This window comes from Paroedura picta, chromosome 2 (genome assembly GCF_049243985.1).
Source record: "Paroedura picta isolate Pp20150507F chromosome 2, Ppicta_v3.0, whole genome shotgun sequence".
Classification (NCBI taxonomy): Eukaryota; Metazoa; Chordata; class Lepidosauria; order Squamata; family Gekkonidae; genus Paroedura; species Paroedura picta.
The window spans coordinates 173,143,779-173,167,730 of record NC_135370.1 but is presented as its reverse complement, the minus strand read 5'-3'; the positions used below and the strand labels follow the sequence as shown (position 1 = coordinate 173,167,730).

The following is a 23,952-nucleotide window of genomic DNA, read 5'->3' as shown; positions in this document are numbered from 1 at the left end:
ACCTTTGAATTCGCTGCCCCAGATAGCAGGAAGCGATCAACTTGCACCGCTCCCAGTGTAGCTAATGAAATCCGGGTTATCTCATCGTTGCTCAGAGGCTGTCTCTGCTCTCGACGAGCTGGATCCTGAATGTCTGTTCAGGGGCTCTCGCCTCCCGTCCACCCACCCCCGGATGTCTCCCTAAAGGCACAGGCTGCGTTTATTTCTCAGAGGTGCACCTTAATACGGATTCATGGAGGACTGGGTTCACACAGAGTGTGGAGAAACTGTGGAATTTGCTGCCAGAGGGTATAATGATGGCCACAGGGATAGACAGCTGTAAAAGGGGATTAGATAGAGGCACGGCCGTGGGGACTGAGAGGAACCTCCGCGAGGAATCCCAGAGCCAGGAGGAAATGTCAGGGGAAGGTCTCAACCTCTCTGTTGCTGACCCTCTACAGCAGTTGGATGGCCCCTGTGTGAGATGGAATGCTGGACTAGATGGACCACTGGTCTGATCTAGCAGGGCTCTTCTGATGTTCTTAGGAGGGCCTTGTTTGGTGTAGTGGTTAGGAGTGCGGACTTCTAATCTCGCATGCTGGGTTCGATTCTGCGCTCCCCCACATGCAGCCAGCTGGGTGAACTTGGGCTTGCCATGGCACTGATAAAACTGTTCTGACGGAGCAGTGATATCAGGGCTCTCTCAGCCTCACCCACCTCACAGGGTGCCTATTGTGGGGAGAGGAAAGGGAAGGCGACTGTAAGCCTCCTTGAGCCTCCTTCGGGTAGGGAAAAGCGGCATATAAGAACCAACTCTTCTTCTTCTTCTTCTTGGCCTCTCTGCCCAGTTGTTGACCTTTTAGAACAGTGTTTCAACTTCTTTACCCTTGAGAACCCCCTGAACCATTCTGAAGACTTCTGTATAATCCGCCTTGAGTCCAAGTGAGAAAGTCCAAGTCTACAAATCATTTAAAAAGAAAAGTTGGTTCTTATACCCCGCTTTTCACTGCCCGTAAGTACAGTATAATCCATAATAACCTGAAACGAAACGAGCAATAAGACTGGGGGGACCAGTGGATGTTGTTGGGCCTCATCCGGCAGAAGAGTTCCCTTTTTGCAGGCCCTGCAGAACTGTGCTCTTTCCAGCAGGGCCCCAGTCTTGTTTGCTGAAAAACAGACTGTAACCCAGTGGTTCTCAACCTTCCTTATGCCGCGACCCTTTAACACAATTCCTCATGTTGTGGTGACTCCCAACTGTAAATTTCTGCAAGTGTTCTTTCACAGAAATTAAACCGAAACTGACCAATGGCGTGAACATCCATTGTTTGTGATTGTATATAAATTGTTCTTTTTTTTCCCTGGGGTTTCTCAGTTCAGTTCTGCCTCTTGTCCCACCATGCCGATCTTGCACTCTTCCGCTGCTCCAGACAGACGAATGCTCTATCTTGGTCTGCCCCGCAAGGCTGTTGTGTAGATGGCGCCCCCCTGGCCAAGCTGCTTGCCCTGTTGCGACCCTTGTGAAAGGGTCGTTCGACCCACAAAGGGGTCCCGACCCCCAGGTTGAGAACCACTGCTCTAACTGGTAGTTATAACTTTCATTGCTGCCTTGTTTAGCCATTGCTGGTTACTGTTCTGAAACTATTGGACAACAAAGTTGTTTGGAAAAAGCTTTCTCTTTGTGTTGTCTTATTTAGGGTAATTTTGCCATACACTGTTCCTTCTGAGTTGTTTGGTTCTACAGGTATCCAGGTGTGCCAGGGAGAAGAGGAGTCCCTGTGTGCCAAAGCAAGGGTAGTCAACCTGTGGTCCTCCAGATGTTCATGGACCACCATTCCCATGAGCCCCTGCCAGCGGTTGCTGGCAGGGGCTCATGGGAATGGTAGTCCATGAACATCTGGAGGACCACAGGTTGACTACCCCTGTGCTAAAGCCCCAAACATCGTATACCGTAACAACACTGCAGCGCATAACCAAAGTGTTCAGTTTGGGCACAGTGCAAGGGAGCATGAGCATGCCCAGGGAACTTGGAGGCAGCTCGTCTTCGTCACAAACAAGCCACAAGTTGTTTGCAAGTTGCGAGTACGGTGACGGGATTTGAAACGCTCCTTAAACCCACAAGCTCTTTTGTTCAGGGAAATTTTATCCCTGCCGCAGTTAGACCCACCTCATTGGTTTCAGCGGCTTAAAAGAATTTGAAACTACGGCAGCAAAGTCAGCGTTCTCCTGCTGTGAAATGGGAGAGATCTGAAAACTTAAGAGAGAGCCAGCTTGGTGTAGTGGTTAGATAGTGCGGACTTCTAAGCTGGCAACCTGGGTTCGATTCTGCACTCCCCCACATGCACCCAGCTGGGTAACCTTGGCCTCACCACAGCACTGATAGAGCTGTTCTGACCGGGCAGTGATATCAGGGCTCTCTCAGCCTCACCCACCTCACAGGGTGTCTGTTGTCGGGAGAAGAAAGGGAAGGCAAATGTAAGCCACTTTGAGACTCCTTTGGGTAGAGAAAAGCAGCATATAAGAACCAACTCTTCTTCTTCTTAAGAGGTGAGGAATCTCTCAAAGCTGTTAAATTTACTGTTAAACAGTAGTAGAAGAAACGTGTGGGGTGGGTGAGGCTGAGAGAGCCCTGATATTCCTGCTCGGTCAGAACAGTTTTATCAGTGCCGTGGCGAGCCCAAGGTCACCCAGCAGGCTGCATGTGGGGGAGCGCAGAATCGAACCCGGCATGCCAGATTAGAAGTCTGCACTCCTAACCACGACACCAAACCACAAATTTCTTGTTAACAGTACACCTAAATTTAATAAATTATTATTTATTGAACTTCTGCGCCACCCTCTGTATGGCTCAAAGCAGTGTATAAAGTGGGTTAAAATTGTCAATAAAAAAACAGTGTAAAATATTTTAGGGAAAGCCAGCCTAACCTAGCACCGATCTTGCTCCCGGCTATCTCGTCGACTTGCTCAACCATCAACCACCCCTGGCTGTTTTTGCTTTCTGAGTAGACGGCAGCGCTTACCTAAGTTGGACCATGCTAGTCAGATCTCGTCCGATCTGGGAAGCTGAGTCGGATTGGCCCTGGTTGGTTAGTTCTTGCACGGGGAAACCACAAAAGAGGTCCAGGGTTGCCATGCAGAGGCATGAAACGGCAAACCGCCTCTGCCAATCCCTTGCTTTGAAAAAGCCTGGAGAAAAGGAGGCTGAGAGGGGACATGACAGCCCTCTTTAAGTATTTGAAAGGTTGTCATTTGGAGGAGGGCAGGATGCTGTTTCTGTTGGCTGCAGAGGAGAGGACACGCAGTAATGGGTTTAAACTACAAGTACAACGATATAATGAGCCTCTTGTGGCGCAGAGTGGTAAGGCAGCCGCCTGAAAGCTTTGCTCATGAGGTTGGGAGTTCGATCCCAGCAGCCGGCTCGAGGTTGACTCAGCCTTCCATCCTTCCGAGGTCGGTAAAATGAGTACCCAGCTTGCTGCTGGGGGGTAAACGGTCATGACTGGGGAAGGCACTGGCAAACCACCCCGTATTGAGTCTGCCATGAAAACGCTAGAGGGCGTCACCCCAAGGGTCAGACATGACTCGGTGCTTGCACAGGGGATACCTTTACCTTTACCTTTTTACAACGATATAGGCTAGATATCAGGAAAAAGTTTTTCACAGAGTAGTTCAGCAGTGGAATAGGCTGCCTAAGGAGGTGGTGAGCTCCCCCTCACTGGCAGTCTTCAAGCAAAGGTTGGATGCACACTTTTCTTGGATGCTTTAGGATGCTTTGGGCTGATGCTGCGTTGAGCAGGGGTTGGACTAGATGGCCTGTATGGCCCCTTCCAACTCTATGATTCTATGATCCTGCGTTGAGCAGGGGGTTGGACTAGATGGCCTGTATGGCCCCTTCCAACTCTATGATTCTATGATTCTATGATTCTATGGCCTGTATGGCCCCTTCCAACTCTATGATTCTATGGCCTGTATGGCCCCTTCCAACTCTATGATTCTATGAAAAAGCCTGAGCCCAGGATGAGTCATCTGCAAGAAAGAAGAAGAAGAAGAAGAAGAAGAAGAGTTGGTTCTTATATGCCGCTTTTCCCTACCCGAAGGAGGCTCAAAGCGGCTTACAGTCGCCTTCCCTTTCCTCTCCCCACAACAGACACCCTGTGAGGTGGGTGAGGCTAAGAGAGCGCTGATATCACTGCCCAGTCAGAGCAGTTTTATCAGTGCCGTGGCGAGCCCAAGGTCACCCAGCTGGTTGCATGTGGGGGAGCGCAGAATCGAACCCAGCATGCCAGATTAGAAGTCCGCACTCCTAACCACTACACCAAACTGGCTCTAAAAGGGCAAGACTCCCCTTTTCATCGCTGGCCTTAAAAACCGTGTGCGTGTTTGTGTTTTGTGTGTGTGTGTGGGGGGGCACAGTAAGTCGTCTGCCACTTGAGGGCTGTCTCCACCACCAGCCTGGACCGCGTTGGAAATTTTTGCCATACCGTCGCCAATAGGACAGAACGCGGCATTGTTTCGGCTTACGTCGTCCGACGCTTGATAGTGAGTGTTATTCCAGAGTCCTGGTGAAACAGGGACAGAAGAATGCAGGAATTAATTTGGGCGTTCCAAGGAGTGGGCAGATTAGTTTAGTTGTCTGGACCAGCCCCTCAGGACCAAGCAACGCTTGATGCAGGAATTCTGGGGAATGGAATTGATTTTTAAAAAAGAACAAAAACAGCATGATTAGGAGGCCTGCACGGCAGGCTGGGAATAAGTGCGGGAATGGGCAGAGAGGGGGAACGAGAGAGGTGGGCGGGCAGAGCTGAATAGCGTACTTTCAGTCCTCTTTGCAACTGGATTTTACTGCGTGAGACAGCAGAATCCCTCTCTAAAGTGGGTCGGAAGCACATATGAGGAAAGGTTGGGGGAGCTTGGTCTGTTTAGCCTGGAGAGGAGACGACTGAGAGGGGGTCTGATAACCATCTTCAAGTATTTAAAAGGCTGCCATGTAGAGGATGGAGCTGAGTTGTTCTCTCTTGCCCCGGAGGGATGGACCAGAACCAATGGGAGGAAATTAATGCAAAAGAAATTCCATCTAAACATCCGGAAGAAGATCCTGACAGTTAGAGTGGTTCCTCAGTGGAACAGGCTTCCTTGGGAGGTAGTGGGTTCTTCTTCTTTGGAGATTTTTAAGCAGAGGCTGGATAGCCATCTGACGGAGAGGCTGATTCTGTGAAGGTTCAAGGGGATGGTAGGTTACAGTGGATGAGCGAGAGGGTTGTGAGTGTCCTGCACAGTGCAGGGGGTTGGACTAGATGACCCAGGAGGTCCCTTTCAACTATTCTATGATTCACTCTGGAGCGGAAAATCAGGCCTTCTTCCTGCAGAGGGGTGGTTTAAATTGCGGGATAGGTTTGGGAGGAAAGGGTTAAAGGCTCCCTTCCCCAAAGCGCTCCCTTATCTTCAGAGCAGAGATCATGGGATTCTCTTATCTGAGTTTGGTCACTGTGGGCAGGGATTTCACTGTCCCTTTCTTCTTGGGGTTGCATCAGTCAGACTTTCAGCTGCTTTATCCTTAGCGGTTCAACCGGCATTTGAACTGAGCACCCGATTGGCGGTCTCTGGACAAACAGGTTCCCCCTGGCTCATCAGATCCACCTTCCTTGCTGGCCGCAGTTTGTTCTGCTTTCCCAGGGGGCTAGCCCCTGCCCTGCGCACTCACTTCCCTTTCTTGCAAGTACCTCTTGCAAGTAACTTTGAGGTTTCGGGACAAGTCACTGCTTCACGTGGCTAAAGGTAAAGGTATCCCCTGTGCAAGCACCGGGTCCTGTCTGACCCTTGGGGTGACGCCCTCCAGCATTTTCATGGCAGACTCAATACAGGGTGGTTTGCCAGGGCCTTCCCCAGTCATTACCGTTTACCCCCCAGCAGCAAGCTGGGTACTCATTTTACCGACCTTGGAAGGAAGGAAGGCTGAGTCAACCTTGAGCCGGCTGCTGGGATCGAACTCCCAGCCTCATGGGCAGGGCTTTCAGACTGCATGTCTGCTGCCTTACCACTCTGCGCCACAAGAGGCTCTTTTGGCTCTATGTATCATAGAATGATAGAAAAATAGCATTGGAAGGGGCCTCCTGGGTCATCTAGTCCAACCCCTGCACTATGCAGGACACACTTGCTCATCCACTGTCACCTGCCACCCCCTTGAACCTTCACAGAATCAGCCTCTCCGTCAGATGGCTCTCCAGCCTCTATTTAAAAATCTCCAAAGATGTATCCTGATGAGCATGTTGAAGGGCAGGGACTGGAGTGCCCTCGCTTCCAGTCCCTGCCTGATTAGCCTACCTCGCAGGGTTGTTATGAAGGAAAGTGCCTAATTTGCTGTCTTGATCTCTTTAGAAGGCTGGTGGGAGGCAAATGGCATCACAAAAAGGCAGCGAAATAGATCCTGGGGAAGAGGCTGCTAGCAGGAGCCATCCTGCTGCTATAAAATGTGTGGGGTTGAGTGCTTGTGTTTTCCCTGGGGCCCTCAGGTATTGGCTATGTTTTCTGTCTGGAGAGGATAGAGGGTCCTTACGTGAATGCAGTGAGCGATTATATGTCTGCACCAACACAGCTAGCCACCTGAATCTTTGTTCTCCTTCCTGTGCACCTGATTTTGGCCCCTAACAGGGGCATGGCAGTGCTAATTTTCAATCCCGGTCATCGCAAGCAAACAGGAGCAAAAGCTCTTTGTGTGTGTCTGTGTCTGTGTGTGTATGGGGGTGTACAACTCGAAATGGATGACAGCAGGAGCACGGAAATATCGGGGGGAAAGGGGAAGGAACAAGGAAGTAGTGCAGGGCAGATGGTGCAGGGGGGGGGACCGACTCTCCGTCCCAACGGTGTTTTTGAAAAGCCGGTTATTTACTGTGTTTTATCAGCCTGTTTTCTATCCTGCATTTCAAACAGTCCTCTTAGGCCAATAGAGTCGGGCTTGGTGTTTGCCTCGGCAGCATATATCCTAAAATTGGAATGATACAGGGGAGAGAACCAGCTTTGCAGCTGGAAGAGGCAAGATGCAGAAGGGAAAGGAAGAAAACGGTGGGGAAACACAAAGCAGAGGGAGACCAGGTTGAACGGTCGTCCAGGTCCAGTTGGGGCCAAATGGTACAGCCACATCGGGCCTTTCTTGTTCCTTTACACAGGGGTAGTCAACCTGTGGTCCTCCAGAGGTTCATGGATTACAATTCCCATAAGCCCCTGCCAGCAAATGCTGGCAGGGGCTCATGGGAATTGTAGTCCATGAACCTCTGGAGGACCACAGGTTGACTACCCCTGCCTTTACACACCAACAATCCCCCCTAATGTTCTCCTCCATTTCCACCTTGCAAGAGAACCTGAGAACCCACTGGCCCAAGGCTACCCAGCAAGCTTCCATGGCAGAGTGGGGGATTCGAACCCAGGCCTCCCAGATGCTAGCCTGACTCTGTAACACAGGCTTTCTCAACCAGGGTTTCCTGACGGCCCTGGAAGGGTTTCCTGAATGGGTGGGCATTAATTAATTTTTAATATATTTTTAAAAATATGTTAAACATTTATTGGGTGATATGTCCATATATGGTGGCGTTGACCTGCCCCCCCCCTCCTAAAATGGCAAATGGTGGGCCTGGAGGGGGTGGGAAGGGGAGGGGCCCCGGGTGGGCGTGTCCACAGCTCTGCTTCCCAACCATATTCTGCAAGATTGTGCCACTTCTGGGGTTTCTGGAAGCCTGAAGAAGGTTGCAGGGCTAAAAACGACCCTGGCATTAGAACCAAGCAGATTGTCACAAAACAGCACTGCAGTAGGGAGATCCACTCCTGCTTGCTTCGATGGAAGAAGACTTGTTTCTACTATGCCGCTTTTCTCTACCAGAGGGAGTCTCATTTGCCTTCCCTTTCCTCTCCCCACAACAGACACCCTGTGAAGTAGGTGAGGCTAAGAGAGCTCTGACAGGACTGGTCTGTGAGCCCTATCAGGGCTGCGACTGGCCCAAGGTCGCCTAGCTGGCTGCATGTGGGGGAGCGGGGAATCGAACCTGATACTCCAGATTAGAAGTCGGCGCGTCTAACCACTACACCACCATAGTATGGGATCCGGACTTCCTTCTGAGCTCCTCCCCTTCCTTCCACTAGGCAGGCATTAAAGGCGGGGGATGGGTGGGAGGGAAAGGCAAGTAAAGGGTGTGGGTAGTGATGTCACTTTTGGTGGGGTGTGGCCAGCTGACATCACTTCCGGGGGTCCTTGAAGCCTGAAAATGTATTTCAAGGTCCTCTCCATGGTCAGAAGGTTGGAAAAGGCTGCTTTAGATTTTGTGCAAATAGCATGTTGAGGAATATGGAGTTCTGTCTCTGGGCTGACGGTTATGAAAGTGAATTTTTGGGTCTGACACACCTGTTGATTCACGGGATAGAGGCCTTTTGTCACTCTCTGGAGGTGTGATAACAGCAGGTAGACCTGGAGAAGGACACTGCTTTCAGGTCCATGGTGGGTTTATGTGGGTCCTTAATCAGCTCTGGAGGAGCCTGGCTGTTGCAAGATTTATTGCAGGGCTTCTATTGATAACGTTGCCTCTGACAAGTTGTTTTTGCTCTTCTCCTCTCTTCCAGCTGCAGGAAAATCGCAGACTGTCGGAGGATTTCACGTCAACTTGGGAAAGGAGTCGCGGGCACAGACTCTGCAGAATGGTAAGCTGCACTGGTATTAAAAAAGAAAATTATTCATGACAGAGCTGGAAGGGATCGCCGGGGTCATCTAGTCCAACCCCCCTCCCCAGTGCAGGAATGACAACTATAATAACCCCAACAAATAGGCATCCATTTGATCCTTAAAAATATGAAGAATTCCCCACCTCACGAGCAACACTGCTAGAATTATAGAGTTGGAAGGTGCAATAGAGGCTGTCTAGTCCAGCCCCCTGCCTCAAGCATCCAGGAGAAGGATCTGTCCAGCCGCTGCTTGAAGACCGCCAGTGAGGGGGAGCTCCCCACCTCCTTCGGCAGCCCCTTCCACTGCTGAACTAGACTCCTAGAATCCTAGAGTGGGAAGGGGCCATCCAGGCCATCTAGTCCCACCCCCTGCTCAGTGCAGGATCAGCCTCAATCATCCAGGAGAAGGATCTGTCCAGCCGCTGCTTGAAGACAGCCAGTGAGGGGGAGCTCCCCACCTCCTTAGGCAGCCCCTTCCACTGCTGAACTAGACTCCTAGAATCCTAGAGTGGGAAAGGGCCATCCAGGCCATCTAGTCCACCCCCTGCTCAGTGCAGGATCAGCCTCAAGCATCCAGGAGAAGGATCTGTCCAGCCGCTGCTTGAAGACTGCCAGTGAGGGGGAGCTCCCCACCTCCTTAGGCAGCCCCTTCCACTGCTGAACTAGACTCCTAGAATCCTAGAGTGGGAAGGGGCCATCAGGCCATCTAGTCCCACCCCCTGCTCAATGTAGGATCAGCCTCAAGCATCCAGGAGAAGGATCTGTCCAGCCGCTGCTTGAAGATAGCCAGTGAGGGGGAGCTCCCCACCTCCTTAGGCAGCCCCTTCCACTGCTAAACTACTCTCTGTGGAAATTTTCCATGGCCTTTCCCCTCCTGCCTTAATGGACTCAGGCACAAGGTAGGGGACCGTCCGCTTCTGTTGCTCCTCCTCCTGAGTGTGAGTTCCCCTGTTTCCTACGCTTGGAAGGAGGTGGAGCAACCTTAAACCACATCCTGTCCTCCGCAGTCCTCCTTGAGCCTGCCTATTAACGTGGAAGGTGATGTCACTTCCCATGACATGTAACTTTGTTATGTAAACTTTAATAAAATGGTTTTAATCAGTGTAAAAAAAAAAACTTGGGGGGAGGCATGACACCAATTCCGGGTATCCTCGAAGCCTGAAAAACTATTTATTTTTAAAATATATTTTTTGATTTGCATCCCGCCCCTCTCACTATCAGTGGCTCGTTGTTGGACCTCCATATTAATTGGGTGGCCACTGTGTGAAACGGGATGCTGGACTAGACAGATGGCTGGTCTGATCTTGCAGGGCTCTTCTGATGTTCTTGTTTTCCCCCGGATTTGGAGTTCTGACGCTCCTGAGAGTTCGTGGTGTTGAAACAGCAGGTTCTCAAGCAGTAGAAAAACTTGATTTGAGGCCAGTAGCCGCTTAGAATCCACCAAGCTTATCATGTTCTGAGATTTTGAGGGTGTGGAACTATCTTTGAAGCAGCCACGTTAGATAGACAGGCCCCGTTCCGATTTCCCTTTTTGATGCGCCCAGTAGGTGTTTATATTTCAAAACCAGTTCTATTATGGAAAGCGAATATTTGATGTTGTGTTTACTTCTCATTTCCTCTGGACGCTCCCTATTTATTTTACTCTTTGTTTAGAGGGTTTTTTTGCAGAGAGGGCTTTGCTGTTAATAATATCGGTGTTTGTTCTTGTCACCGGGGACTAATTCAGAGACTTACCGCTTGGCTTCTTGAAGAAGTTGTTGATTCTGGGCTGCTCTGGGCTGATCCTGCGTTGAGCAGGGGGTTGGACTAGATGGCCTGTGTGGCCCCTTCCAGCTCTATGATTCTATGATTCTATGGCCTATATGGCCCCTTCCAACTCTATGATTCTATGATTCTATGGCCTGTATGGCCCCTTCCAACTCTATGATTCTATGGCCTGTATGGCCCCTTCCAACTCTATGATTCTATGATTCTATGGCCTGTATGGCCCCTTCCAACTCTATGATTCTATGATTCTATGGCCTGTATGGCCCCTTCCAGCTCTATGATTCTATGATTCCTCGCGTCCCGTTAGGCCGTTTCTGGCCCTTCTTCCCCCTCAAAAGGAGCTGGCACTTTGCGTTCTTTGTGCGGTGCGGTATATGTTGTTGTGCTCTGTCGAGCTGTGTGATACCGCCCATGTGAAATTGCCCTATAGTGAAAGGGCGTCAGGTGACGTCCTTGGAGTAATTTAAACAAAAAGTAAACTCAAGAAAGGAGATTGTTTGAAAACATTCTTTTTAAAACATTATTTATTGCTGTTCAATGCCATGAGGATAGGTCTTTTCTTCTCTGTTGGAGTTATCTGAGACCGTCCTGTGTTTTTCCGATGGTCACTTTCTATACTGAAAGGCAGGGGTAGTCAACCTGTGCGCCTCCAGATGTTCATGGACTACAATTCCCATGAGCCCCCCCAGCGTTTGCTGGCGGGGGCTCATGGGAATTGTAGTCCACGAACATCTGGAGGACCACAGGTTGACTACCCCTGCTGAAAGGGACCTTTGGTCCGTCAAGGTCCGAATCGTCTGCTCTGACCGGCAGCTGCTCTCCGTCAAGGGACAGGCCTTTTCATTCTCTCCCACCTGATTCACAACTCAATTCCGTCCGACGATTTGGGGTTTGAGCCAGCTTAGTCTCAGTGAAGTAACCCCCTCCCCTCCCCTCCACGGAGCCCCCACCCCCCTTGCCCGAGCGCGGCCTTCGAAAGTGAAACGGCTCAGCGGAGCTGTTGGGAAAAATAAAGGAGGCGATGGCTCACCAAATTGCATTCTTTTGTGGTTTTTATCTGGGGACGCCTTACTGTCATTGCACGGTGGGTATTCTCTTTCGCTCAGGAGAAAGGAATGCAGACTTTCATCTGTCTAACAAGCTCTCCGCTGGCTCGCTGCCACTCTCTCTTGCTCTCTCGGAGAACCTCCTTTCGCAGGGCTCCCAGGGGCGAGTTGGCGGAATCCCCAGGTGCTGAAAGAGCCGCACGGATTAGCATGCGCCGGACTGGGGAGGATGAAGCCATCTCTTGGCCTCTGTGGGCCAAGGGGTTTGGTGGGGTAGTTAAAAATATATGTTATGCTGACCTCGATGACGGTCGTGGATGCCCCTTTCTTCATTTGAAAGGGGCCGAGTTGGTAATTTTTGCCAGCTGTTTGTTTTTGACCCTAAAGTCCACTAGGCGTTCTCGAAGAATTATACCTAGCATGGTGTTAAAGTACTGTTTAAAATCGCTGGTCTGCTCTGAGAGTTGGGGCGGCCGAACCGGGTGTCATCAGCGTATCAATGGCAGCCCATTCCAAAATTCCGAACCAGCTGGGCCAGAGGGCGCATGCAGGCGTTAAACAAAGTAGGAGAGAGATCTGCCCTCCACAGTTCTCTGCATGAGAGTTGCTAGCTGCACAATTACTTCTCTCCCACTGCCACCCTCTGTTTCCGGTTCTGGAGAAAAGCGAGCAGCCACTGCAAGGCTGTCCCTCATAGTCCAGCCCCAGCGAGGTGGTGTGCTAACAACTCACGGTCGATGGACCTTTAGTCTGATCTGGAATCTTAACTGGCAACCATTGCAGTTGGTGGTGGAGAATGGGCCGGATGTGGGAGCTCCACGGTGTTGCTGTGAGGATCCTGGCCGCTGCGTTTTGGATCAGCTGTAGTTTCCGGGTCAAGGCTAAGGGCAGGCCTGCGTAGAGCAAGTTACAGAAGTCCAGTCTAGAGGTGACCGTCACATGGATCACTGTGGCTAGGTGTTCCGGGGCCAGGTAGGGCGCTAGTAGTTTGGCTTGGCGGAGATGGTAGAGTGCCAGCCGCGCTACCTTTGTGATCTGGGCTTCCATTGTGAGGGAAGCGTCCAGAATCATGCCTAGATTCCTGGCGAACCGTAGAGAGCTGCACGCCATCCAGGGCGGGCAGGCGCGCTTCCTCGCATGGGCCCTTCCTACCTAGCCACAGGACCTCCGTCTTTGAAAGGTTGAGCTTCAGACGACTCTGCTTGAGCCATCTCGTCACTGCTTCCAGGCAGCTGGCTAATGCTTCTGGGGGAGAGTCAGGGCGGCCATCCATCAGGAGGAAGAGCTGGGTGTCACCTGCATATTGATGGCAACCCAGCCCAAACCTCCGTACCAGTTGTGCGAGAGGGCGCATGAAGATGTTGAATAGGATTGGAATTTTTAAAAATTCAGATTCATTTTAAAATTCCAGCCATGATGGTCTGCAGTAGAAGAGGCAGGTTAGAGTCCCGTGACACACAACAAGATTTCCAGGGTATAAGCCGGCCTTTCTCAACTTTTTTACCATCGAGAAACCCCTGAAACATTTGTCAGGCTTCTTACAATGTAGGCTCCTTCCAAGTGACCTTTTATAGCCACCTGATCCCAGCATGGTACAGTAGTTCTGTGGCTTCTAATCTGGCGAGCTGAGTTTGATTCCCCGCTCGGCCACATGCAGCCAGCTGGGGGACCTTGGGCCAGTCACAGTCCTGATAGTGCTGTTCTCACAGGCCAGCCCTGTCAAGGCTCTCTCAGCCCCCACAAGATGCCAGTTGTGGGGAGAGGAAGGGAAGGCGATTATGTCCCCTTTGAGACTCCTTCAGGCAGTGAAAAGCGGGGTATGAAAAGCAGCTCTTCTTCCTTGAATGGCGGGGAAAGGCAGAGAGAGGCTTCCAAGACAGCGCGCAGGTAAATTTGGTCAAGTTCAGTTGGAGAGTTTTTCCTTTTCAGCGATTCGAGACGAGGAAGGCGTCGAAACATGCCCTACAGATGCGCATATGCTGCGATATCACAAAATCACAAAAGGCAGCCTTTAAGATGTGTACGGAGATGACGTCTCAAGCGCTTGCAGGAAGGAATCACTCAGTCTGAGGCACCCTGAACTGCATATAATCTTGCGCAAGAAGGACACGCAACTTTAAAGGGAAACAATTCCAGTGCAGGGAAACACCTTTTTCAGGTGTGCTAATTTATTCGGTGAGTAGAGAGATCAGTAATTTCCCTGGAAGTGCCCTGATTTCTCAACCAGGAGTTTCACTGCTTATCGCCAAGCTAATGATGTGCCTGGAAATCTTTTGCATTTATGGGTACGGTGCTGTTTATTTGCAGCTCGCTGCTAGTGACGCTGTAGGCCAGGCTTTCCCTGGAATTTCTTGACGTCCCTGCAAGAGTTTCCTGAATGTGTATATATTTTAAATTTGTTAAACATTTATCAGGTGGTACGGCCCTAAGAGCCTCTTGTGGCGCAGAGTGGTAAGGCAGCCGTCTGAAAGCTTTGCTCATGAGGTTGGGAGTTCGATCCCAGCAGCCGGCTCAAGGTCGACTCAGCCTTCCATCCTTCCGAGGTCGGGAAAATGAGTACCCAGCTTGCTGGGGGGTAAACGGTAATGACTGGGGAAGGCACTGGCAAACCACCCCGTATTGAGTCTGCCATGAAAACGCTGGAGGGCGTCACCCCAAGAGTCAGACATGACTCGGTGCTTGCACAGGGGATACCTTTACCTTTTACCTTATGGCCCTATATGACCAGGTTGACCCGTTTCCCCCTCTCTCAAAGTGATGGGCCTGGAGGGGGTGGGAAGGGGAGGAGCCCCAGGTGGGCGTGTCCACAGCTCTGCTTCCCAACCCTATTCTGCAGGATCACACCACTACTGGGGTTTCTCAAAGTTTGAAGAATGTTTCAGGGGTTTCTCAAGAGTAACAAAGAGGAGAAAGGCTGGAATAGGGTTTCCTGAATGGATAGGAAAATAATTAATTTTCAATATATTTTAAAACTGTATCAAGGCATGTTGACCCACCTACCCCTCCCAAAATGGCCAGTGTTTCAGGGTGTTTCTCAATGGTAAGAAAGTTGATAAAGGCTGCCCTAATCACCACACCAGGCTGGACAAACAAGAATCCACATTCTGCAAGGAACACACAGAGCCTCCGTTTGTGAAACAAATACAATAGAACAGACTTTGAGGACTGCCTTAAGGCTCTCCTGCTTTTATGTCCAGATCTCCAGGTAGCCCCACTGAGTGTGAACAAAAACATTTCTCAGATGACTAATGCGCTGGCCTAGAAATTTCCAGTTTGCTGCGTTACAATTCGGGAAAGGGGCGAGCACAGAAGAACACAAATGCCGATCTATCAAGTGCTCCACAGCTCTGCTTCCCAACCCTATTCTGCACCATTGCACCACTTCTGGGGTTTCTTGAAGCCTGAAGAAGGTTTCAGGGGTTTCTCATTGGTCAGAAAGTTCACAAAGGCTGCTGTAAGGGTTTTTTATTTATTTATTTTTGCACTTGTATACCGCTCTCCTTTGCGGCTCAGAGCGGTTTGCAGAGAACATGGATCGTGTAACAGAGTGGAATCTAAGATCGGTGACTGTGTCATCAGCAATGAGCCATTATCGGCAATAATCAATAATCACCATAACATAAGCAACAGTAGAACATTTCGCAGGGAACATTATGACTGCAACCCTGCAGAGTGGGCATATCTGAATGGGAGGGGGATCTGGGGGCCCAGTAGATGTTGTCACTGACCACAAGCCAAGTGCCTGGCGGAAGAGCTCCCTTTTGCAGGCCCTGCGGGACTGCGGCATTTCCGACAGAGCCCAGATCTCCTTCCACCAGGTGGGGGCCAGGATTGAGAATGACCCGCCCCTCATTGACACCAAACATGCTTCCTTGGGGCCAGGGATCACCTGCCAGTTGGCTGAACGTAGTGCTCTTTGGGGAACATGGGCAGAGAGGCGGTCTCTCGGGTACACTGGGCCCAAACTGCGTGTGGCCTGAAAGGTAATTATCAAGACCTTCAGCCTAAGAAAGTCTTGAGAGCCAGTTTGGTGTAGTGGTTAGGAGCGTGGACTTCTAATCTGGCGAGCCGAATTTGATTCCCTGCTCCCCCACGTGGAGCCAGCTGGGTGACCTTGGGCTCGCCACGGCACCCATGAAGCTGTTCTGTCCAAGCAGTGATATCAGGGCTCTCTCAGCCTCACCCACCCCACAGGGTGTCTGTTGTGGGGAGAGGAATGGGAAGGCGACTGTAAGCCCCTTTGAGACTCCTTCAGGTAGGGAAAAGTGGCATATAAGAACCAATTCTTCTTCTTCTTCAGTAATCTCAGGGCTCTCTCAGCCTCACCCACCTCACAGGGTGTCTATTGTGGGGAGAGGAAAGGGAAGACGCCTGTAAGCCGCTTTGAGACTCCTTCGGGTAGAGAAAAGCGTCATATAAGAACCAACTCTTCTTTTTCAGTAATATCAGGGCTCTCTCAGCCTCACCCACCTCACAGGGTGTCTGTTGTGGGGAGAAGAAAGGGAAGGCGAATGTAAGCCGCTTTGAGACTCCTTCAGGTAGAGAAAAGCGGCATATAAGAACCAACTCTTCTTCTTCTTCTTCAGTAATCTCAGGGCTCTCTCAGCCTCCCCTCCCTCACAGGGTGTCTGTTGTGGGGAGAGGAAAGGGAAGGCGACTGTAAGCCGCTTTGAGCCTCCTTCGGGTAGTGAAAAGCCGCATATAAGAACCAACTCTTCTTCTTCTTCTTCAGTAATATCAGGGCTCTCTCAGCCTCACCTCCCTCACAGGGTGTCTGTTGTGGGGAGAGGAAAGGGAATGTGACTGTAAGCAGCTTTGAGCCTCCTTCGGGTAGGGAAAAGCAGCATATAAGAACCAACTCTTCTTCTTCAGTAATATCAGGGCTCTCTCAGCCTCACCTCCCTCACAGGGAGTCTGTTTGTGAGGAGAGGAAAGGGAAGGCGAAGGTAAGCCACTTTGAGACTCCTTTGGGTAGAGAAAAGTGGCAGATAAGAACTACTTCTTCAGTAATCTCAGGGCTCTCTAGGCCTCACCCACCTCACAGGGAGTCTGTTGTGGGGAGAGGAAAGGAAAGGAGATTGTATGCCTCTTTGAGACTCCTTCGGGAAGAGAAAAGCGGCATATAAGAACCAACTCTTCTTCTTAATATCAAGGCTCTCTCAGCCTCACCCACCTCACAGGGTGTCTGTTGTGGGGAGAGGAAGGGAAGGAGATTGTAAGCGGCTTTGAGACTCCTTCGGGTTGAGAAAAGTGGTATATAAGAACAAACCTTTCTTCTTCTGATTCCCTGCTCCCCCACATGGAGCCAGCTGGGTGACCCTGGGCTTGCCACAGCACTGATAAAGCTGTTCTGACCGAGCAGTAATCTCAGGGCTCTCTCAGCCTCACCTCCCTCACAAGGTGTCTGTTGTGGGGAGAGGAAAGGGAAGTTGGTTGTAAGCCGCTTTGAGACTCCTTTGGGAAGAGAAAAGTGGCATATAAGAACCAACTCTTCTTCTAAGTTTCAAGGCAAGAGACAAGCAGAGTTGGTACGCCATTGCCTACCTCTGCATATGACCCTTGAGCTTCCTTGTTGGGTCCCCGTCCTAATCCTAAAAGGGCTGACCCTTCTTAGCTTCTGAGTTCTGACAAGATCGAGCGTGCCTCCACCCTCTGCGTCTGGCTCTCGAAAGCCATGGGGCGATACTCCTAACCCACTGTGTCTCCACCTTGAAAACAAACTTGCCTTTTGGTAGACAATAGATCTTTGTGAGCTCTCATCGTCTCCAGTTTCCTCTAAGCCTGTCTTGACACGCGTGTGCTTGGTTTTGGGTCAAACGCGGGACAGCCAAGTCAGGAGAACACAGACCTCAATACCAAGAGGGATATGACCGTCTGGCAGGGGGCTATAAATCCCGACCCACACTCCTCCATTTTACACCGCAATTCCAAATGATCTAACTACATAAACCAGATGGTTGTTTTCTACTTAGGAAAGCACGTCCCGGGATAGATATCCTGGAATTCCTCATTTAATTTCAGGTTGTTTTTTCCCCCCTCTTTCTTCCTAGGGAGCTTTAATTTGCGTCTCCCTTGTTGCATTAGTCCAGGAGAATCTGATTGGGGGAAATGAGAATTGAGGTTTAATCCTTGTCTCACATTTAGAGGTCGATAATTTAACAGTTAATTTAGCTGCTAATCCACCATATATGTCCCATTCCACCTTCTCTCACAGGCACCCTTCGGAGCAGAACACCTTGAATTTTTCAGCTCCTGTTTCTCTGCGTACATTAACAAGTGATTTTAACCCATTGGTAGCCTTAGCTGAAGTTCTTTTTCGTGACTCGGTTCTCTTCAAACTCAAGGACAATTGGGTAGCTAGATCTTTGGCGTAGATTCACTCGGACGTGTCAGACTAATTTTGGTGGAACACATCAAAACAAAACGTCAATATTCACTTTCCCGTCCTTCATCTGAGATCTGAGTTTATTGCTTTTGGAAGAGTCTTGGGGGTTTGCGGCCAGTCTTGTTGCAGGGGCCAGAAGAACAAACCTGACTGTGGCGTTTCGGCTATGTAAATATTTTTGTGCTTTTAATTTTAACGTGGGGTTTTGCTGTAGTAATGAAGAGGGGTTAAGGGGTGACTGGACTGAAGCTGTATCCTAGGAGTCATGCGTTGGATGGTTGAATGCCATTAGCTAATTATGCACTGTGTGGAGAGGTGTTTTTTTGCATGTCCAGCATGAAACTTTGACTTTTCTGCTTGATACAGCTCCACATTTTACATAGCAGACATGATTACTGTGGGTGCACTGGTGTTACACTGGCATTTCCATATATAAAACATAAGTACTTGAGGGGAGTCCTGCAGGATCAGATCGGTGGTCCATCTACTCCAGCCTCCTGTCTCACACAGCTGCTAGCCAGTTCCTCTGCAGGGGCCAGCAACAGGGCAGAGAGGCCGGGGCCTTCCTAAGGACATCAGGAGAGCCCTGCTGGGTCAGACCAGGGGTCCATCCAGTCCAGCCTCCTGTCTCACACAGGGGCCAGCCAGTTCCTCTGGAGGGCCAACAACAGGGCAGAGAGGCCGAGGCCTTCCTAAGAACACCAGAAGAGCCCTGCTGGGTCAGACCAGGGGTCCATCCAGTCCAGCCTCCAGTCTCACACAGGGACCAGCCAGTTCCCCTGGAGGGCCAACAACAGGGCAGAGAGGCCGAGGCCTTCATTAGAACATCAGGAGAGCCCTGCTGGATCAGACCAGGGGTCCATCCAGTCCAGCCTCCTGTCTCACACAGTGGCCAACCAGTTCCTCTGGAGGGCCAGCAACAGGGCAGAGAGGCCGAGGCCTTCCTAAGGACATCAGGAGAGCCCTGCTGGGTCAGACCAGGGGTCCATCCAGTCCAGCCTCCTGTCTCACACAGGGGCCAGCCAGTTCCTCTGGAGGGCCAACAACAGGGCAGAGAGGCCGAGGCCTTCCTAAGGACATCAGGAGAGCCCTGCTGGATCAGACCAGGGGTCCACCCAGTCCAGTCTCCTGTCTCACACAGGGGCCAGCCAGTTCCCCTGGAGGGCCAGCAACAGGGCAGAGAGGCCGAGGCCTTCATTAGAACATCAGGAGAGCCCTGCTGGGTCAGACCAGGGGTCCATCCAGTCCAGCCTCCTGTCTCACACAGGGGCCAGCCAGTTCCTCTGGAGGGCCAACAACAGGGCAGAGAGGCCGAGGCCTTCCTAAAAACACCAGAAGAGCCCTGCTGGGTCAGACCAGGGGTCCATCCAGTCCAGCCTCCAGTCTCACACAGGGACCAGCCAGTTCCCCTGGAGGGCCAACAACAGGGCAGAGAGGCCGAGGCCTTCATTAGAACATCAGGAGAGCCCTGCTGGATCAGACCAGGGGTCCATCCAGTCCAGCCTCCTGTCTCACACAGTGGCCAACCAGTTCCTCTGGAGGGCCAGCAACAGGGCAGAGAGGCCGAGGCCTTCCTAAGGACATCAGGAGAGCCCTGCTGGGTCAGACCAGGGGTCCATCCAGTCCAGCCTCCTGTCTCACACAGGGGCCAGCCAGTTCCTCTGGAAGGCCAACAACAGGGCAGAGAGGCCGAGGCCTTCCTAAGGACATCAGGAGAGCCCTGCTGGATCAGACCAGGGGTCCACCCAGTCCAGCATCCATTCTCACACAGCAGCCAATGTATTCCACTGGAGGGCCAACAACAGGGCATGGGGGGCAAGGCCTTCATAAGAACCTCAGAAGAGCCCTTGTGTATCAGACCAGAGGCCCATCTCGTCCAGCATCCTGCCTCACACCCTGGCCAACCAGTTCCCCTGGATGGCCGGCTACAGGAGGCCAAGGCATTCTCCTGCTGTTGCCGTCTGGTCTTGGGATTCAGAGGCTTAGTTCCTCTGGCTGTGGAGGTTCCCCTCAGTCACCCATGTCTATTAGCCACTGATGGACATATCCTCTATCAATCTATGTAGCCCTCTCTTAAAGCTTTCTATCCCTGTGGCCATCTCAGCATCTTCCAGCAGCGAATTCCACATTGTAATCACTCTCCATGTAAGGATGTATTTCCTTTTGTCCGTTCAGAACCTCCTCATCAGCTCTACTGGATGGCCTCGAGTTCTAGTCTTTTGGGAGAGGGTGAACAAATTCTCTTTGTCAGCTCTCTCTCTGCTTCATAAATCTCTATCATGTCCCCCCTCAGTTGTCTCCGTCTTAGTCGTCAAGTATAAATTGGCTTGCAGGCTATGTTCAGGTACACTGGTGCATAATGTAAGCATGTGCCATAGAAGAAGAGCTGTGTTTTTGTACCCCACTTTTCACTATCCAAAGGAATCCTAAAATAGTTTACAAACACCTTTCCTTTCCTCTCCCTACAATGACATCCTGTGAGGTAGGTAGGTAGGTAAGTAAAGGTAAAGGTATCCCCTGTTCAAGCACCGAGTCATGTCTGACCCTTGGGGTGACGCCCTCCAGCGTTTTCATGGCAGACTCAATATGGGGTGGTTTGCCAGTGCCTTCCCCAGTCATTACTGTTTACCCCCCAGCAAGCTGGGTACTCATTTTACCGACCTCGGAAGGATGGAAGGCTGAGTCAATCTTAAGCCGGCTGCTGGAATCGAACTCCCAGCCTCATGGTCAGCACTTCAGATAGTACAGTCACAGTACAAAACCAAGATAGAGTCCAATAACACCTTTTAGACCAACAAAGATTTATTCAAGGCGTGAGCTTTCGAGTGTCTGCACTGCCTTGAATAAATCTTTGTTGGTCTTAAAGGTGTTATTGGACTCTATTTTTGTTGTGCTACTTCAGACCAACACGGCTACCCGCTTGGATCAGTGCAAAACCCAATTTGCCAAACAAAACAATTCCCCAATGGTTTAATTGTTCAGGGATCTGTGAGGTCGGTCGTTCTGAGAGAGCTCTAAGAAACTGGCCCAAGGTCACCCAACCGGCTGCATGTGGAGGAGCGGGGAATCAAACCCAGGTTTCCATATGGAGTCTGCCTCTCTGAAGCACCACACCACGCTGGCTCACAGACTGCACAATTCTGCAGTGGGAAACTCCAGTTTATGTATAGCAAGAAGATGGAGTGAGGCTTTCCTCCGCTCCGGCTGTCTTTGAGAAACATCCCAAGTGGATCCTCTGCCTGGGATATCTACTAGCTCCCCAAGCTGTCAGAAATGGAATCTGAGGGGAAGCTTCCATTGATCTCCTGGAGGGGAAAGAACTCCAGACTTTGAAGTCAGGATTGGCAGCGGATGAAGTGGGCCGTAGTCTGTGAAAGCTCATTAGGGGGGAATAAACGTTGGTGTTGAAGTTGCCCCTTTTAGACGGCGGGGTCTCACACGGCCCACCAGCTCGGATTTTCATCCTCCCTTAATTATCTTCCCTGGGAAGGCAAGAGACACAAATTGGCCACTGAGAGATGGACTTCAAGGGGGCCACCGTAGTTAGGGAAATCTGGATCGGCTGCGGGTAGTTGCTTAAAAGACGCTTCAGATGTTGCACCAATTTTGATCTTGTTCCGCAGTGGTCTGAGAGTCGGTATACTCCTCTAAACAGGATCTAAGCAGGGTCAGCCCTGGCCAGTATTTAGATGAAAGGCTTCCAAGGGAGACTGGGGTTACTCTGGAGAGGCCGGCTGCTCGACCTCCACATGACACCTGGTATTTGGCCACTGTGGGACACAGCAAAACACTCTCCCCCCCCCCCCCCCGGGCCTCAGTAAAATTGCCAAGAGTTGACCAGTTCCCAGTGATAAAAAGGGGACCACTGCTTTAGAGCAGGAGTAGTCAACCTGTGGTCCTCCAGATGTCCATGGACTACAATTCCCATGAGCCCCTGCCAGCATTTGCTGGCAGGGGCTCATGGGAATTGTAGTCCATGGACATCTGGAGGACCACAGGTTGACTACCCCTGCTTTAGAGCACGAAGAATTAATATGGGTATGAAAGGAGGGGTCAGGTGCCCCAGATGAGCCATCCTGTAGTCACCTGTCCCCAGCAAACTCTTTTGTTGTACGAGGATCCCAAAAGCACCTTTGGTGTCGCCTGCCATTGTCACCGCAGCTGTGCCGTTCCAGTTCACACCCCGTATCCGAGCGGATTGTGTGCGGGGCTCTTTTCTTGTATTATGCATGGCGTTAAAGCTGACAGTCATAAAGCAATTTCTAAAGCCCATTACAGTGAGAGCTTTTTTTCCTTTCCCCTGTGGAGAATTAGATGCGCGGTCTGTGTGTTGGCAAATTTAGTGGCAAATGGGGTTTTGGTTGGAGCTGTATTTAAAAAACTGAGTTAGCAGTGTTTAAAAACTCCTGGAGGGAGCTGAGTGCCTCACGTGACCTTGAAATTTCTAGTGGGTGTAAAATATTGGCTCTGTACGTGCGTGCCTGTCCTTTGTTTGCAAGCAGATTGTTTCCCCGAACGGCTGTACTAAGGATTGTTTTCTTCATTCAGCGCGGTTGAATTCACCTGAGTCATAACCAGGTCCTGTCTGTGTAGTCTTAGTGGGCTGAACACCAGAGTAACCATGAACAGGCAGATCTGGAGACCATGCTGGAGGCGGTGGCAGCAAATAAGGCAACACACACATATTTGTCATGCCTTCTCTTTGTTGGTGTTATTCTTAATGAGGGAGAATAGGTGGTAACACATCGGGCTTTCAGGTTTTCATAGAATCATAGAGTTGGAAGGGGCCATCCAGGCCATCTAGTCCAACCCCCTGCTCAACGCAGGATCAGCCCAAAGCATCCTAAAGCTGTCAGAGAGAGCTTGGTGTAGTTAGGAGCAGAAGCCTCTAATCTGGAGAGCCACGTTTGATTCTCTACTCCTTTTCTACAGGCAACCAGCTGGGGGAACTCTGGGTAGTCATAGTCTTATTAGAGCTGTTCTCACAGAGCTCTCTTAGGCCCACTTCCCTCACAGGATGTCTGTTGTGGGGACAGGCCATTTTGAGACTCCAGGTAGAAAAAAAGCAGCATTTAAGAACCAACTCTTCTTCTTCTTCAGTAATACCAGGGCTCTCTCCGCCTCGCAGGGTGCCTGTTGTGGGGAGAGGCAAGGGAAGGTAAATATAAGGCGCTTTGAGACTCCTTCGGGTAGAGAAAAGCAACATATAAGAACTAACTCTTCTTTTTCAGTAATATCAGGGCTCTCTCAGCCTCACCTCCCTCACAGGGTGTCCGTTGTGGAGAGAGGAAAGGGAAGCCACTTTGAGACTCCATCGGGTAGAGAAAAGCGGCATATAAGAACCAACTCTTCTTCTTCTTGAATGATACCAGGGCTCTCTCAGCCTCACAGGGTGTCTGTTGTGGGGAGAGGAAGGGAAGGTGGCTGTAAGCCGCTTTGAGACTCCTCCGAAAAGTGAAAAGCTGGGTATAAAAAACAACTCTTCTAATTCTTGTCATGGGATCTGTCTTTTCTTATTGGTTCTTGTACTTTAATGGTACAGTCTTCTTGTGTGACCTGATAAAAATTGTCAGATCTTGGAAGCTAAGCAAGATTGGCCCTGGCTTGTGTTGGATGGGAGACCACCAAGGATCTTGATGTGGAGGAGGGCAATGGCAAACCACCTCTGAATGTGTCTTGTCTTGAAAACTGCTTGGGGTCATCATAAGTCAATGGTGAGTTGACAGCACTGGTGGTCCTCCAGAGGATCTGTATGAGACAGGATGCTGGACTAGACAGACCACTGGTCTGATTTAGAAGGACTCTTCTGGTGTTCTTATGAAGGCCTTGGCCTCCATTCCCTTCTGTTGGCCATCCAAAGGAACTGGTAGAACCACTGTGAGACAGGATGCTGGACTAAATGGACCACTGGTCTGATTTAGAAGGGCTCTTCTGGTGTTCTTATGAAGGCCATGGCCTCCAGGCTCTGTGGTTGTCCCTCCAGAGGAACTGGTTGGCCCCTGTGTGAAACAGGATGCTGGACTAGATGGACCATTGGTTTGAACCAGCAGGGCTCTTCTGATGTTCTTAGGAAGG

The 23,952-nt window shown here is 50.7% G+C and overlaps 1 protein-coding gene across 2 annotated transcripts in view; it reads left to right on the top strand.

Moving 5' to 3' along the window:
• The window catches only part of BRF1 (BRF1 general transcription factor IIIB subunit), a 307,644-nt gene that overhangs the window by 9,284 nt on the left and 274,408 nt on the right, over positions 1–23,952 (top strand). For both annotated transcript variants that reach the window (XM_077323870.1, XM_077323871.1), the window contains exon 2: positions 8,581–8,658. In XM_077323870.1, coding sequence (XP_077179985.1) covers positions 8,581–8,658 — 78 coding nt within the window. The remainder of the gene's footprint in view (positions 1–8,580; positions 8,659–23,952) is intronic.